The sequence below is a fragment of the Tachypleus tridentatus genome, chromosome 12, assembly GCF_004210375.1.
Source record: "Tachypleus tridentatus isolate NWPU-2018 chromosome 12, ASM421037v1, whole genome shotgun sequence".
In the NCBI taxonomy this organism is placed as follows: Eukaryota; Metazoa; Arthropoda; class Merostomata; order Xiphosura; family Limulidae; genus Tachypleus; species Tachypleus tridentatus.
In genome coordinates this window covers 5,024,214-5,042,713 of record NC_134836.1, presented here as the reverse complement: position 1 = coordinate 5,042,713, position 18,500 = coordinate 5,024,214, and the positions used below count along the sequence as shown (strand labels likewise).

The window sequence follows — 18,500 nt, the reverse complement described above, 5'->3', positions numbered from 1 at the left end:
ATTTTTGTAAGTTGTAACAAACTAACTTGAAAATGAAGAAATAATTTTGTAATATTCTGATTTATATATTTACATTTTTGCTAGAAACATCAGGCTGACTTGTTCTATTTTGATAAAATATTTGCCAGAAACAGCTTAATCTTGTGAATAGTTTTACTCTAAATAACATTTTTTTAATTTTTGTACATGTAATTAACCGAATACATCCTAATGTATGTCCATGTGTTACCATATTGTTTGATCTTTCCCACCCAATCTAATCACACCCACTGCTCATTTACCATTGTATCTCAAATGTTAAATTGTTCAAAGTCTTAATAAAGAAGAAGAAAGATTTTTCTCTAATGATATAAATGTGCTTTATATTGAGAGACCCAAGGTTTGTAAAAACAAAATTTTAAATGTCAATCCTTAATGCTGAAACTTGACATCACACTTTTTGTTCAGTTACTTCACAAGCAGTGTCACATGCCACCACTTTCCACACATTGTTTAAACATATGAAACTCACAATGTAAGTACTTCTGTATAAATAATAGTCATATAATGAGCATTACTATTCTCAATTTGTTATCATTTGTCAGATTATGTGATTTCTCAATTATTAGCAACATTTACCTTAAGTCCAGGTACACTATAATATCTGCTGCATTGTTTAGCTTTATAAATTTGTTTTGTTGATGATCTTCAGCCAATGCATATTTTTCTGGCTTTAATTGAAGTGTGTTTTTGATGCATTTTCTTCAAGAGATTGTTTTTTTCAGAACATTTTGCTATATTTCTCTCCAAATCAAAATATTTTTGAAAAGCTTACACTTATTTGCTTATGGACTTGTGACCATGCATTTATTTATTTGTTACTTAGGTTTTTTGAGAATTGTGTAATTCCTTCATTCAGAATTCCCATGCATTCTTGAAGTTGGGAAATATTCAGGAATTTGATTTAAAAATTATTGACTAATGTATTACATTTTTATAGAAACATTAGTGCTAAATATGTAATGACAAATATTTTGCAATAAGTTGCATACATAATCCTGTGCATATGACTTGGTTATATTGTTGGTGAGCATTAGTATTGATGCAGAGGTGAATCCAATGTTATGTTAGAGATTTTAAGAAAAAATATGGAAAAATTATTGAAATTCATGAAAATATTTTGAAAAAAAAATCAATAATTATTCTTGAATATTTTTCAGCTGAAAGTGTGGTAACCCGGTCAATACTTGTATCAGGTTCTTTTTTACTGTAAGTCATATGTTCTCAAGATTCATTTTATTATAGTTTGAGCACTGAATATTTTACTGTTTTTGTTTTAATTCTGGGGTTTTTGGTTGATGTTTGTTGTATTGTTCTTTAAGCTAATCTTGCACAATAATTTATTGGAAGAATTTGTAAATTCTGTTGAGCTCTTTTAATCATCTTGTTCTTGTTTATTTTTGTATATTGAGTTAGTAGCTAGTGCAACCTGTTCCCTTCATTATCCTTTGTAATGAATATCCTTTGTAATTATCCAAAGATTTACATTGATTTTGTAGTTTTTCTTTGCTTCTTTTGTTGAGGGTACTGTTTTTGCTATATTATTGTCTAATAACTTTCTCTTTGCTTAAATGTATTTCAAGTATCATATCTTTGATCCATTCTGAAAATATAGACTTTTGTTTGCAGTTTTTTTAAAAATGATGGTTATGCAGAAGATTTTCTGGCATTTCCCTTACTGCATTTGATAAGGTTAGCATGAGGGCTCTTGGCATGCATGTAGATAAAAGTTTGCATATAGGTTAGCAATGAATGAAAATAGCTAATCTTATGAGTGAAGGTAGGTATTTGTCAGAAATGTGTTTTTGGTATTTGCCTCTTATGTATTGCACATCTTTCTAATTCCTGCTCTCTCCTGAATTGGATTGTCTCAAAGATCCATGTGTTCCTTCATTGCACGTGACTGAGCAATTAACCTATTACATTTTAACCTTTCTTTGCAGACCTTTTTCCTTTTGCTTGTTGACTTAGATTATAGGTGCTCTGAACTATGCTGTATAAATATGTCTTAGCCATTTTTTTCAATAGATAAGTGTAATATTGTCACTGTTTGAGAATTTTTGTCTAAGACATGGGAAGATGATGGAATATTTTTCTCTTTTTTTTTTCTTGCTTGGCTTGAATGGATCGTTCTTGGTTCCTCTGTTAGAATCAATAACATTTGAAATATCCTTTTCCTCCACTTTATTTTATTGGACGTGACAATGTTGTTCACTGTAGGAAAAAGAGAATCACAGCTGGTAGTTTTTTAAGAAAGATTTATATTTTACTGCGAGATGACATATTAGAACACTTCCTTAGTATCACACCTTTTCAAATCTAAAATAAAAGTTATAAAGTATGTCCCACATATTTGAAAATGACAGTGCTTTGCTATAGATGGGAACATTTATGTGCTCATGGCCTTGAAATGGTTAACATCAACATGCTCTGTCTGTGTGGGGAAACTAGTAGAGTAAAAACTTGTTTTCTGTGGAAGGAGTTTGAATGTAAGAAAAAGAAATTTTGAATTGGTAGTTCAACTAAAGGAAATTTCGTAAATGTACATCTTTATTTTTTTATGTTCGTTTTTTCTTTCGTATGTAGAACAAGGTTAAAACAAAAACACACAAGTACAGTAGTAGATGGTTTGGTGCCTTTTTTACTGACTGGGAAATAAAGTATTAATGTTTTCATGCATTTTATTCCTTTGATCAAAGAGTTGTTTATAGAAGGTTTACAATATAAGGTTATCAGTACTTTGCCCCAGTACATACTTGTAAGTAGCTTATAACGATAGGCTTTTAGTGCCGTAATCAAAGACTTGTATAGACTTCACACTGTCAAATGTTTTAGTGTCCTGATCTAAGATTCACTTGCTTATGAAAAGAAAATATAATGCATGTGTGATTTGCACTTCCTTGATAAGTTAACTATTCATATTTATAATAAACAATTTATTACTTCTTGTTGCAGGAATCATTATTATATATTCTTTTATTTTTTTATTAAAGAATATGTAAAATATTGAAGAACTGTCTTATGTTCATTAGGTATATTTCAAACTTGTATGTGATTTTATTACTAACTGTTTGAGTAGGCTACAATTCAGTTACATTGTACAGTGAAAGTTGTTCAAAATGTGTGAAATTCAATGTTTATTTGTATTGCATTTTTTCCATTCTAGAGATTTATTTGAATGTTATTTTGTCTTTGGAGGCATAAAACATAAAGCCAAAAGAGGCCCAACACTTGTGACAAAAATGTTGAAAAAGAAAAAGTTGAAAAAAGCAAGAAGAAAACTTAGGAAACGAAATTTGCTTATCAATGTAGGAGACAAAGTTGTGACAGATACTCTAGTAACAGAAACTTCAGCTGATGTGGTGTGGCAGGTAAATTTAGCTTATCAGAAAGAAATATTGAAACTTTAACATAAAACTTAATTATATGTTTCTGTTTAGAATGAATAATGATGTATAAAACATATTAGAAAATTACAAATCCCTGTAAGGTAAGAAAAGAGTGACTATGATATACTGAAATTTTACTTGGCATTTTGATTATCAAAGTTCAGTAATATCTTTGAAGTGAATAAGTATTCGTGTTTTGCTTGTGTAATCTTATGTTGAACAGTTTTTAAAGTTTAAACTTTGTTTATTCAACTGATGTTGTATGGATTTGTGATCATCGTGTCTAAGCTCACCATTTTTTCATGGGCTTTTTTATTTAACAAATGAAGGATGGATCTGTAGAATCACAAGTTTTATCGTCGGATCTTTACCCTGTACATCATCTAGATGGGCATGAGTTTTTTCCAGGTGATTTTGTAGTAGAAAATAAAGGTGAGATGAGAAAATGTTCTATGTTTTTAGTGTACAGATGCCTCAGTATTCTATATGCATGCGTGTGTTTATAATAAAACGCCTGTACTCTATGGTTTATCTTTCTTGGCTGCATATTTTATTGGAGTAGTATAATGATATATTTGAAATGGTAAACATATAAAAACAAGTCATTAGACATTTTATAAACTAATTACTTTAGAGAGAAATATTTAAAATATCATTTTATTAAAATTACATTTGTATATTTTAATGTTCTCTATGGCATATTTCATTTTGATAAATTCATTAAAGTATTTTTAAAATGATTTTTTTCTTTGTCCTTACTTAGCTACAAAAAATTCTGTAATGATTAAAATGGATTATGAACATGAAACTGGAGGGGATATTCAGTATCACAATTAGAAAGATGGTTAATTTCACTGATGCATTAATCTTTGTAGTTAACAATTATTAATAGAAATGTTACTATAAATTTATTGATCTAAATTTCCACTGAAAAACTTCAAGTTTCTAATATTTTGTGCAGAAAAAAACAACAAAGAACAGTTATTCTCAGTATTCAGATATTTTCAACATTAGTGACAACAGAATTGTGCTGAAAATGTTTTTTTTTTAATTTATCTCTCCTGGTAGAAAAGTATACACTGTTTTCTTTCAATAATTATATATTTACTATCTAATTAGTCTTTTTCTATAAAACATATCTGTTCCAACTTTTCCTTACCCATGTACACAAAGCTTGAGCTAATTTTTGGATTAAAGGCATTTAAAAGTAATTAATTTAACTTAACATCCTGTCATTCTAAATGTAAAATCTGTAATTTCACTTATTCTGAATAAGAAGTGACCTTTACCCTATTATAAAGTTTTTTTTATTAATAGACATTGTTAATATTAGATGGCTTAACAATTTAGCATTACAGCCTTTTATTTTCTATTAGACATTTTATCATTCTGTATAGTCTTCCATAAAATTTGGTTGTGACTTATTTAGTATTTTGGTAAATAAACCAATAACAGTAGTTTATTTTCTGTTGGTCATATTAAATCAAGAAGAGAATGAGAAACACTGTTAGTGTATAAACATTTGTTTTTAACCACTGGTGCTTACTGTAGGTACTGATTAGTTTATATATTTCAATAAAGAGCAGCTGAAATAATAAAATGGAAATGGTCATTGCATGAATTGTTGCTGTGTTGGTGTGAATTATTTTTTGCCACATAATAAATTATAGAAATTATTTACGTTTGAAAATGTGAAATTGTCCAAATTTATTTGCTGCATAAATATATAAGTAACAACACATATCCTTGAAACTTAACTATTTCTTGTGATTTTTTAAAGATATGTTTGATTAACTATACAACCTTGTGATATGTTAAGTTATGGCTCACATAGTAGTATAAGATAGAATGTTTTTTATGCCTCTCAGGTGAATCTTGTTATATATATATATATTTCTGTGTGTGTATATATATGCTTTTAATGGTTTGGGCAACTCTACTCTGTGGTCAATTTTAAGTGACTTTTACTGTTTTCAACTTTCCTCTAATGCATTTCTTTATAAAGTTTCATATAATCGCTTAGAAAAAAAACTATTTCATAACTGTGAAACAAAAGTATGACTACATTCAGTGATGTCGAGAAACCCACTTGTTGAGAAATTTATATGCAAAAACGGCTCGTTTGGGTTGAGAAAATATGTTTCTCAACCCAAACGAGCCGATTTTGCATTTGCATATTTCTCAACAAGTGGGTTTCTCGACATCACTGAATGTAGTCATACTTTTGTTTCACAGTTATGAAATAGTTTTTTTTTCTAAGCGATTATATGAAACTTTATAAAGAAATGCATTAGAGGAAAGTTGAAAACAGTAAAAGTCACTTAAAATTGACCAAAAAAATATGTAAAATATTTTCTCAACCCAAATGAGCTGTTTTTGCATATAAATATGACTACATTCAGTTCTTTTATTGCATATTGATATGTTTGATACAATAGTTGTCTTTCCAACTGCAGTGAAAAGGTTATGTTGCTACTGCTTTTAAGTATTTATTGTAATTACATAATTTGAAAATTATCTTGTACAGTGAATTTTCTGTTGTCTAATATACGTGGAAAGAACTACTAAATGGTGCATGATTCAGTAAGAAAATACAGCTGTAATATAAAATTATTGATAGAATGTCTTCTCTCTGGAGCCATAATAATTGTGATTTAGTAGATGTGAAGTGTCACCTGATAAAGTGTTGCCAAAAATTACAAATATTTTGTATTTTGTGACATTGTTGAGAAGAAGCCTAAATTCTGACATTTAATTATTCTAATCTTGGATGAGTTTGTTCTTAAGAAGCCAAGTTTCATCTTAACAAAAAGAAGAATGTAGGTATAGATCTTTAATTCTGTAGATGATCCATTGAGCCATATGAAGTTTGCATTGTGGATGAGGAGTATAACATTCTAACTGAAAACTGTAGTTATAAACTATATTACCTGTTATCAGTTAAACTGAATTAATAAAATTCATTAGTGCTTGCTAGAGAGTTAGACCAGTATCAGCCATTCTGTTGGAGTGTAAAGGTTGCTGTTTAATTTACCCAGATAGACTTGTACTTTTTAAAAAAAAATTGTTAACCCTAATTTATAAAGCTTTTATTTGTTAAAAAGAGGCTGAGTTTGATGATATTTATAACAAAGACAGTTTATATATAGTACTAGTTTACTGTAAAATTGTACCTGTATGGAATTGTGGAAACATAATTTATTGCTGTATGAGACACTGTTTACATACAAAACTATGTTTTGACCCATAAATGAGTGAATTTTAAATAATTTTCCAGTGATTAGACTTCTTGTTTATTAACTTATAAAGAAACATATCTATAATGATACAACATAAGTTTATTCAAGCTTATAATAGAATATTTGTACTTGTCTCTAGCAATTCAGTGTATTAAAGTTATAAGGCTTTTTTTTTCTTTCTTTTTTTTGCTCTACTGCTGTATGAAGAACTAACTACTGGACTCTCTGAAGAAACAAGTAAATGTAAACAGTTTTACTGTGTATTACATAAACTAAATTTTCTTTTTTTGAATATTTCAGATGATCCTAAAGCATACCAGTATGGAGTTGTAAAATATGTTGACCACACTGGCCGAACGGCTCTTGTCAGTTGGATGAAGACCTATACAGCAGGAGCTGATCCACAGTATGTATTGACAGTTAAAAAAATATTTTACAAATATTATATATCTGTGTTATGTTTTGAGATACATTTATCTCATTTTAAGAATTTTGTTGCAGAAATAAGGACACTACCAATACCATCTATTTAAATGCAGTAAATGTGTATTATCTGTTTCTTTTTATTATTTATTAACAAATTTAGTGTGCATAGTAGTCAAGTTTAAAAAGTTGTTAATTACTGTATCTTTTTTTTTCTTTGTAAATACTACTATATTAAATGAGAATTACTTCATCTTTTAAACATCTGAGTGGTCTGGTTGTATTCCAGAGAAAGCATTTTTCCTTTTTTATTCTTTATAGTTCATTTCAGTTTTTTACACATTACTACAGAAAAGATACTTATGCATAGCTGTCCCTAAATATAAACTGATAGATTAGAGGGAAGACAACTTGTGTTAATGAACAGTGAGATTTGATCACACTCTTTTAGTGGCTCTGTTGCCCCAAAGAATGGAATGTGATTGCTTTTGGCAATAGGAAAGAAACCATTAATTCTTGGATTCACAACAGTCTGGTTATGCTAACAACTAGGCCATGCTAGCCCTTTTGAGTGTTTAATGTTAAGTTATAATGGAATCATTTGAAAATAAAGTGTGTGTGTGAAACTGTTTTTTTTAAGGAATGTCAGTGATTCTCTGTTCATGTGTAGTTACATGACAATTGGGTGGGGTCTTGAATGCTACTTGATACAAAAAGAAACCCCAGAATAAAAACGTTTGAGAATTTCTTCTTTAGTATCTACTTCTGTAACATGTATTCATTGGAATAGTTTATTGTTTTCAGTACATTTTTATCAGATTTTATTGTGAACGTTTATTTGATGTTTTTAAAACCAACTGTCATGCTCATGAGTGTTTTTGGCTCATGCTCTACTTTCATGAAAGTGTTAATCAATAGATATGTTGTCATGAAATCCTGTTGATTAGGTTTAACCATCAATAGAAATTCTAATGCCATTAGATGCTTAATTTTTTCAGGTGTGCTTTCATAAAAACTATATTTGTTTTAACTGCTAGATTAGTGACTTTAAATATTAAGTCAAGATAGTATGATTCTCTATAGCAAGATTGTTTGAGAACAAACAGTATATGATCAAGTGTAAGTTTCTAGAACAAGTTATTATTTAATCATTTTAAAACACATATTTATGATGAGCTAATTTGTAGAATAACATAAAGCAGCCACAATAAGATTGTGTTTTTCTCTGTATGTGTTCTTGAACAGTTAAAGCTGTTTGAAAAGGTTTTTCCTTCTTTTCGTGACTGTGGTTACAAAATTGTTTACTTTATATTTGTTTTGAACATTATACGTAAAATGGAGCTATTTAAAAAAGCTACAAATATTGTATGCATATAAAATATCTAATAGTTAATTATAAACAGTTAACATGATAATACAGTTAATGATTCAATCTTTTAAAATTTCTATTAGAAGTCAGCTGGTGAACATATTAGTTATTTGTTTGCATTTTCTTGTTGTGAAAATTCTGTTCACAATAAATTTGAAAAAAAAAACAAAGTATGGACTTGCTTTATTTCTTAGCCCAATATTTCTTTCTGAACAAGAAGTTAGTGTTTATGACATCAAAGACCATCCTGACTTTAAATACCGTCCAGGGTGTTGTGTAGTTCGAGTGGCTAATTATGAAGTAAGAAGTTTCTGTTCTAATATTTTTTCTGATATATATTTTCTAAATGAGTTTTAATTTTAAATAGTCATATATCCAGTTTAATAGGTCACAAATGTAGTAGTAGTAAAGTAACCAGTTATTTAGGTTAAAATTCAAGGAACTTGTGTAAAACATTACAATGCTTAAGTCATCAACATTGTATAATACACAATTAAAATTTTGTATAAAAACTGATCAATGATTATAAAAAACACTCTGCATGTTTTTGATGTCTTTTACAACCATTGATCATTTTTCAAAAACATTTAATTGTGTATTATATAATGTTAAGTATTTTAATATTTTAACCATTTATTTGGTTATCTGTTTGAAGTATTCTTTTTTCATATGAAAATAACTCAAAGCATTTCTGTGGGCTTTAGGTATGTACCCAGACAAGCTTCTAAGAGAATTGTTTTTAGGTATGGTCTAACATCTTGCATCATAAGTTGTTGAAATGTTTTAAGTAGATTGAACTTACATTGCTTGAATAGAATATAAAGCATTCCAAAATCTCTCGTACATAAAATTATCTTTGGAAACTTTGTGTTATCTGCATATTTATAACAATATTCATTGATGTTAATGATCTGGTCTGTGTTGACACCAGCACATCATCCAAACAACATTCAAGTATTGAAACTTGTCAAGTAAAAGGTAACTTGAGAAATTGTAGTGAAATAAAAGCTTATTGTAGTTTAATTGTTGATTAGCTTCATCATTTTACTTTTAAACCTATTGCATGAACTTAATAGAATATAACAATATATATTAAATTATACAAAAAAATCAACTGAGCATTAAAGTTACAAAAGATATCTTTTTGTGCAGTTTTGTACATGTGATTAAATTTGTTGTTTTAGTTTTGTTTTTTTACTTTTTTTACAGGATGATGATCCAGCATCTACTGCTGGTCAAGTGGTGGACATTCATTCTAGTGGTAAGGTAGAGGTTGTTTGGGTGAACGGAAAGTCCTCTTTTTGTTATCCTCAAGAGTTGTATCGTGTTGGAGAGTATGTAAGTAGTACGAATGTATATGTTGATGCATGCACTTGTGAAAGGTGTGTATTGAGGATGTCAGCTAGGTCATACTTCTTCTAATCAGTCTCTGGTATTTAAACAAGAATGCCTGCAATTATAAAATTCAGCAGAAATGATAATTTGAAACTACTTTAGTATCATCTGTCAACATTTTGGTGACTTTTGAGTGAGCTCTCATATTTGCAGGTTTTTTATCTATTTGTTTATTCATATGTACAGTCTTGTGAAAAAGGTAGGACACCCTATGAAAGCCTGTGTATTTTTGTAACATTTTTGGATATATAGATATTTAATCTTAATTTTAACAATACTGAGAAATTATAGGAATATAATTAAACAATTAAAACTGAAGAAAAGACTTTTCAAGATCTTCTGTAAATGTAATTCTACAAAAATGCATATTCTAACTGAGGAAAAAGTTAGGACACCTCCACATTTTTTCCCACTTAAAATGATTCAACTCACACACAGGTGTATCACACTAGGTGCACATGATTAGAAGATCATTACTCAGCATTTTCAATGAGGCTTGCCCTATTTAAACCTCAGACAGTTAGTTTAGTGTGCTCCTGACTGTTGAAGTGAGAGTGAGCACCATGGTGAGAGCAAAAGAGCTGTCTGAGACCTTCAGAAAGAAAATTATAGCAGCTTATGAGTCTGGTAAGGGATTTAAAAAGATCCCAAAAGATTTTGAAATCAGCCATTCCACTGTGAGGAAAATAGTCAACAAGTGGATGGCTTTCAAAACAACTGCCAACATGCTAAGGACTGGTCGTCCAAGCAAGTTCACTCCGAGAGCAGACTGCAAGATGCTAAAAGAGGTCTTCAAACACCCTAACATATCATCACAGGACCTACAGCAGGCTCTGGCTACTGTTGATGTGAAAGTTCATGCCTCTGCAATCAGAAAGAGACTGCACAAGTTTAACTTGCATGGGAGGTGTGCAAGGAGGAAACCTTTGCTCTCTAAGAGAAACATCAAGGCCAGACTGAAGTTTGCCAGAGAGAATGTAGACAAAGACCAGGACTTATGGAATAATGCTCATTGGACAGATGAGTCCAAAATTGAATTATTTGGACACCAGAACAGAGAACATGTTGGGCGTAAACCAAATACAGTATTCCAGGAAAAGAACCTCATACCAACTGTGAAGCATGGAGGTGGAAGTGTCATGGTTTGGGGCTGCTTTGCTGCAGCAGGACCTGGACAGCTCACAATCATAGAATCCACCATGAATTCTACTGTGTATCAGAGGGTGCTTGAGGATCATGTGAGACCATCTGTAAGAAAAGTAAAGCTGAAGTAGACCTGGACCCTGCAACATGACAATGACCCAAAACATACCAGTAAAACCACCAAGGACTGTCTGAAAACTAAGAAATGTAGAATCCTGGAATGGCCAAGTCAAAGCCCAGATCTTAATCCCATTGAGATGCTGTTGGGTAACTTGAAACAGGCTGTACATGCAAGAAACCCCTGAAACATCTCACAGCTGAAAGAATTCTGCATTGAGGAGTGGGGCAAACTTTCTTCAGACCGATGTCAGAGACTGGTAGATGGATACAAGAAGCGTTTCACTGCGGTTATTTCTGCCAAAGAAGATAACACTTGCTATTAGGTGTAGGGTGTCTTAACTTTTTCCTCGGTTAGAATATGCATTTTTGTAGAATTACATTTACAGAACATCTTGAAAAGTGTTTTTTTTTTAGTTTTAATTGTTTAGTTATATTCCTGTAATCTTTCAGTATAGTTGAAATTGAGATTAAATATCTATATATCCAAAAATGTTACACAAATACACAGGCTTTCATGGGGTGTCCTAACTTTTTCACATGACTGTATGTCTATGTAATTATGAGAACTCACACACAGCTCAGAGGTTGGACCTCAATTAGATGGTAAAAACTGAACATGTGATAGGTGGTCTGATATCATCTAGGAAACAATACATAAGGTTTATTCATTCTTAATTTGAAAAGTAAAGTGGTATCCACATTTTAAAAACTTAGGGAAGTTTTTTTTTATATCCAAAAAATGAAAGTTATTTATCAAACAAAGCTAGCTTTAATTTTAGCAATTCTTAAAGTTCAAATTTATGTTCAGAAGAACAAGAATTTTAATTTTGATGAAGTTGTTTATTCTAAACAATAGGCCTAGTAAGCCTCTAATGAAATATTGTATTAGGCCTGCCAAAAATGTTTTAATTAAAAGTCTAAATTAATGTTAATTGTTATTCTTTAAAGTAAAACAACACCTAGTATGAACATTTTAAGATATCCCAATAAAAATAATTGAGGTAAAGAAAGGCATAACCTTATTTTTTACTTACTTAATTTGTAACACTGATTAGTCTTAAATATAATAACATTTCTAAACATCAATTAATTTTTGCTACATTTAGTCCTACAAGTAGTTATACACCTGAAGATGTTATTAATAGAAATATTTGTGGCATTTCTTTGCATGTCCAGGTAGTGTAATTGTTGAATCAGCTGTGTGGTAATATTGATATGTAGGTTTATAGTATTTAGTTTCAAAATCAAATTTACTTCACATCTGTTTTCCAGTATGAAAAACACCCTAAATATGTATGTAAGCATAAGAGATAAAGTAAGGTATTTTGAAGAAAATGAGTAATTTTAACATAATCGAGGTACAAGTCAGTGCTATAGATAATAAAAAATGGTAATAATCTCTCTCTCTGTTTTAGCATCAATGATTTTAGTAGTTGTAATGAAACATCCACAGTTTCCTACATTTATAGATAATCACTTGATTAATTATTTCAACTCAAATAATAGTTGTCTTTTTTGTAATCGTTATTGCTATATATGGATTTGCAGTTATACAACTAATCTTGATTGGGAAAAATTGTAATATATATACAGTAAAGCTTCAAAATAGCATCCTTAAGTGAAATTGAGGTAACAAAAACTTGTGATTACAACTATCTGTTGCCCAATAGCATGGATATGTAATTATATTTTCATAAAATTTTGATAAGTTACAGTCAAATATATCCGCTAGAAATAATGTCATGATATTCAAAAGATGTAGATGATAGAACTTTATATGCAAAAACGGCTCGTTTGGGTTGAGAAAATATTTTACATAGAAGAGCGAACAATGTTTCGACCTTCTTTGGTCATCGTCAGGTTCACAAAGAAAGAGGTAACTGACTGGAAGCTGACCACATGTTTGAAAGGGGTTGTGTAACTGAGTGTCGGAATGTAGAAGGCGGTGTTAGATGTTTGAATATATAATTTTATTTATTATATTAATATAGGTATAAAGGCATTCATTTATATTGGTTTATTTTGGGTTTAAGTTGTTGTATAAGTAAGGCTTCTTTAATTTTGCATTTGTTTATGTTTGTTTCTTTATTTAGTATTTGAGTGTTTTCTATGGTTATGTTGTGTTTATTTGACTTGCAGTGTTCGAAAACGTGTGAAGGTGACTTTTTATGTTCTTTGAATCTGGTTTCCATTTTTCTACTTGTTTCTCCAATATAGAAGTCGTGGCAGTTATCACATTGTATTTTATAAATAATGTTGGTGTGGTGTTTGTCAGAGTAGTTTTTACATAGTATAGACCTCAGTTTTGTGCCTGGTTTTTGAATAAATTTGGTATTAACTGGAATGTCATATTTTGTTACTAATTTTTGCCAAATGTTGGTTATTTGTTTGCTGATGTCAGGAATATATGGTATACAGCAGTATATAGTTTCGTGATATTTTGATTCGTGAGATATATTTACTTTTGTTGGTTGATCTTGCTTTCTGTCTAGGTGTGTCCATATAATGTTTTCTACAGTTTGTGGAGGAAACTTATTGATGTTGATGAAGTATTGTTTTATTTTGTCTAATTCATCGTTAATTTTATCTGGTGAGCATAGTTTTATGGCTGTGTTTATTTGGTTTCTTAGTATGTTGAGTTTTTGTTTTGTTTCATGTGCTGAGTCCCAAGGAATGTATAGTCCAGTATGGGTGATTTTTCGGTGGATTTCTGTTTTGAATTGTGTGTCGGTTCTTGTAATTTTGAGGTTAAAAAATGATATTTGATTGTTTTCTTCCTGTTCACATGTGAAGTTAATGTTGGAATGTATAGAGTTAATGTGATTGAAAAAATTAAGTATGTGTTCTGTAGATTTGAATCCCGCAACCATGTCATCTACATATCTGTACCAGTATAGTGGTGGATGTAATGCTGTGTTAATTGCTTGTGTTTCAACTTGTGTCATAAAAATATTGGCTTGAAGTGGTGATACTGGGTTGCCCATGCTTAGGCCATTTGTTTGTATATAGTTTTGGTTGTTGAACATGAAGTTTGTCTTTATCATGGTGAATTCTATTAGGGTTGCTAACTGGTTACTCTACATTCTGACACTCAGTTACACAACCCCTTTCAAACATGTGGTCAGCTTCCGGTCAGTTACCTCTTTCTTTGTGAACCTGACGATGACCGAAGAAGGTCGAAACGTTGTTCGCTCTTCTATGTAAAATATTTTCTCAACCCAAACGAGCTGTTTTTGCAAATAAATTTCTCAACAAGTGGGTTTCTCGACATCACTAGATGATAGAACGTTTAGTGCAAAGGAACTACTCTATGTCCTGTAATGACTGGAACTTGAAATAGAAGATAATCTCTGTGTTGTTTGATCTATATTGTGAATACCACAAGTGCTTGGTAAATGTAACATTTAAACTTTATGTTAATTAAACATAATTTTTGTAATTTATCTAAGAATGTATATGCCATGCATTGTGCATAAATGCCAGATTGTGTGATGGAAGCTAATATACCAAGGTCCTATGGCATCCATTTATGAATTATGGCTTTTGTATTAATGGTGTGGAAAGAATATTGTCACAAACTTTGAAATTTAATGTTAAAATAGTATTAATGGTTGCTCATACATGAATGTTTGTTTTCATAGGTAGATACAGCAGTTTCAGATTTCTGGTTTAAATTTTTGTTGAAAAAATAACAAGGAGATGAAAAGCTGTGCTCACTGAAAAAAATCTATGTGCAAAAGTTTTTTATCAGATTTGTTATGGACTTTTTAAACAGAAGTTATGATAATTTATCTACAAGAACGTTTAGGAAATAATACACTGTATAATAAAAGATAACACTTTTGAAATCTATTTCATTAAGCCTACATGTGAGCAGAGACACTGGGGAGTGCTGATTAAAATGCTTGGAATTAATACTTAACCCATAAACAGCAGGAATGTTGTAGGTAGCAGCTCACCACAGACATAAAAAATTGGGAAAAAATTTCTTAAACATAATCTTTAGCATTCCATTATGAATTTTGAATAAAATAAGAAAAAATGAAAATAAAAGCATAATAAAGACTTATTTATTACAAGTTCTAATGTTTTTAAGGTATGAAAACCACAAAAACATTCTCCAATGCACAGTGCTACTCTATGTTCTTTACACCAGGTAGTCACCATCTTTTGCTTCTTGTTGTATGCATACATATGTGACCTTGTCTTTGTCCAGTTTTTTTAGCTCCTGAGGCTGGAATGCTTTCTAAAAAGTGTTGAGAAAATGCTTCATTTCCAACAAGTCTTATCAGAACAGTAAGCCTATGTCTTTCTGGGAAAAGTCTTGTCACCCTTATGTATCTTTTCAATAATTGGTAAATTACATTGTAACTAAACTACTTCAGTGATGGCTTTTTGCCAGTTTTAACCAGCTACGTGTTATAAGAGTTCAAAACTGAGATATCAATTGGGTGCAAAAAAAGAGCTTCTTGTACTCCTACATTTACAAATGCAATCAATTTATCCGATTTGCATGTCACTTTTGTCAACTAGCCTGATAGCATAATCTAAACCAATATCGGGTTTGATTAGTGGTTGTTTAGTTTTGTAATCATCCTTTCCACTGTATTTCATTTCATCTTTATGTACTGTACTAAACAAAGTAACAGGATGTTTGTCTTTCCATTGAAGTGTTAAAATGCTCCCTTGCTTTGTGGTCTTAACATCTCCCTTCTTCACAAGTGCAAATTTAAGCATGTTCTTCCAATTAGTTCTAATTAGTTCCAATTAGTTTTCTAACAAAAACCAGTTTTATTTTCAAAGATAAAGTTACATAATTCTGGACTTTTATAATAATAATCAGTGTGTATGTTCTTTTCCAAGGTACTCTTTCATCAATTGCATGACAACTAATTCTGAAAATACTAATTGGAGATCTTTGGGGATATCTACATCACTTGCAGAATAGAAAAGCATATCTGTTACAATTCCTGTCTCACAATCACATAATACAAAATCTTTATTCCGAATATATAGTGCTTGCTTGGAATGTGTTGCTTGAAAACAATGCGACTCTTGAGAAGAATCAGACGTTCATCGATAATTACTTTTTGAAATTATTTTGCAATGTGCAAATATATAAGAATCTCCTTTAATCGAGTTCCTATAAGGGGACCATTCTTCCAATAATCAGCCAACACATGCTTTTTTTACATGTGGCATAAGAATCATCAGAGCAACATTTCCTCAATAGTTGTATCTTCCCATTTCTTATGTCATGAAGTACAGGGAGTGTTACTTTTACTTTCTTTAGAATTCAAGAATTTACAAAACTCTTAATATCTGTTTGTTTCTCACACAGTGTGACCCATTATAATTTGATCAAATATAGCAGTAAAAAATTCATATTCATTAGATTCACCTATGAACCTAAATCTATCTGTGAGTCCAGCATTTATACTATCAAAAGAATGAATACATGGATCAAAATTGTGACAACCATTGGGTACCAAATGAGTCTAATTCACTTGTGGATTCTGATTCACTATCACAGAGCTTTAACAGTTGAAATTAAGGATGAGGATTATTCATTGGAATAATTATCACATACTAATATTTCAGTTTCATCTTTTGATGAAAAACGTGTTCGTTTGATGCCTTTAGCTGATGCACCCTTTCTTTTCTGCTCCATGACTTACACTGAGAAAATGACTTGGATGCAATGCTTTGAATGGGTACAGTCACTACTGTGTGAGAGGGCTGCCAACTAATGTTTTTAGCCTATATTATTAATTGATGATAGCTACACTGAGCACAAAGCATGAAATCATCAAAGAATAAATGAGGTAAGTAAAATGACCACAATTGAATGTAAGACTGAATATTTTATTCACAATTTTAAAATTGTAAACAGAAAATTAATACATACAACTGGAGAACAAACATATTTCATTAAGTTCTGATTATCACTAAAGCATCTGAATGAAGGCAAAGTCAGTGACAATAGAGCATACATGCTTGTCACTTTGAGATAGCTTAAGTTTCAACACTACCAAACTGAAGAACAAATGTTGGGCCTTCAAAAGTACCTAGTGGCTTTTTTTTTCAATACATCTCCTATTCCATTGTGTGTGTTATATTACAAATTGACAGCAATCTAAGTTTAAATAATTAGAGTATTAAATGATTAGAATATTTCAATGGGATTCATAAATTATTTTAAAATTGTGTGGATATATTTGCACACAGTAACACACCTGAATTGAAGTTTTTTTTTTCAAGTAAACAACGTATGGTCAGAGGATACTTTAAAAAATTATAACTCAAAAAGTAGGTTGAACATCATCCTGATTTTTTTTGTAGATCATATTCAGAGATGTAAGAATATATGGTAAAAATCTGGAAAGGCTGAATAACTGGTGACATGGTCAAACTGTGGTCTGAAGTAGGGCTATTTTTAGCTAAATCATAAAAAGTTGCATGCAACTAAATTTTTTTACTGGAGATTAATAGACTTTTAATTACAACAATTGCTGATTTATCAACTGATATGTTATAGAAAATTAGAAAATAAAATTCAGCTTTGTATCATATTAAGTCTTAGAGCTATGGCTTATTAAATAAACCAATGTTTTTTTATGATTTTGGGTTTTTGGGTGATTTTACAGCCTCACTATGAAAATCATAATAGAGATAAACTTGGTTTGAGACCATTTTTGAATTCTGTGAGATTAATTCAGTCAATGTAGCAAATTTCAGCCTTCTACCTCCATTACTCTTGCAGCTTTAAGCAGCCAAAGGTGCTCGAAAATGAATTTGCCAAAAATAAAAAAAAAATTTACTAAATTTTACAGGGCTGTAAATCAGAAACTATTAGAGATATTGATCTAATGTTTGGCAGTTTTTCATTATATGGGTAAATGAGCACATGTGAATTTTTTCAAGGCATTCTGAGGGGGTCACCAAAATCTCGATGATTTGACATGGAATGACCCTATAGTGTATTATTCCTTTCATGAGGCAGGTTATTTCTTGTGAACTATATAACTAATTACTCAGGATGAATGTATGGTGTGGGTATACTAACTGAAAACTGAGAGTACAGTTGTTTTCTGGATTTCAAAATCAACTGTGTGAAGTTAATTACAGGAAAGTGGTGCATAGTAAAAATAAAATAAAAAAAGAAGCCTAAAAGATGTATATTAGAATTTGTACAGTTAATTATACTTTAATTTAACTCTGTTATACATAGAATTTGTAAACAGAAGTTTTCTTCAAGCAAAGATTCTGAAAAAAAAAATGTTAAATGTAACTGTCATGTTCTTGTTACACATGCTAATTAGGTAGAAGTGTATTGAACACTTATGTAATGCATTGATATTCTGCTAAAATAGTGTGCAGTGC

The 18,500-nt window shown here is 30.5% G+C and overlaps 1 protein-coding gene across 4 annotated transcripts in view; it reads left to right on the top strand.

Annotated features, from left to right (window-relative positions):
* The window catches only part of LOC143233133 ((E3-independent) E2 ubiquitin-conjugating enzyme UBE2O-like), an 88,127-nt gene that overhangs the window by 32,586 nt on the left and 37,041 nt on the right, over positions 1-18,500 (top strand). For all 4 annotated transcript variants that reach the window (XR_013018000.1, XM_076469067.1, XM_076469068.1 and 1 more), the window contains exons 8-12: positions 3,238-3,410; positions 3,758-3,860; positions 6,968-7,073; positions 8,654-8,759; positions 9,669-9,797. Coding sequence is in view for 3 of the 4 variants with exons in the window: in XM_076469067.1 (XP_076325182.1) it covers positions 3,238-3,410; positions 3,758-3,860; positions 6,968-7,073; positions 8,654-8,759; positions 9,669-9,797 (617 nt within the window). In the remaining variant the exon portion in view is untranslated. The remainder of the gene's footprint in view (positions 1-3,237; positions 3,411-3,757; positions 3,861-6,967; positions 7,074-8,653; positions 8,760-9,668; positions 9,798-18,500) is intronic.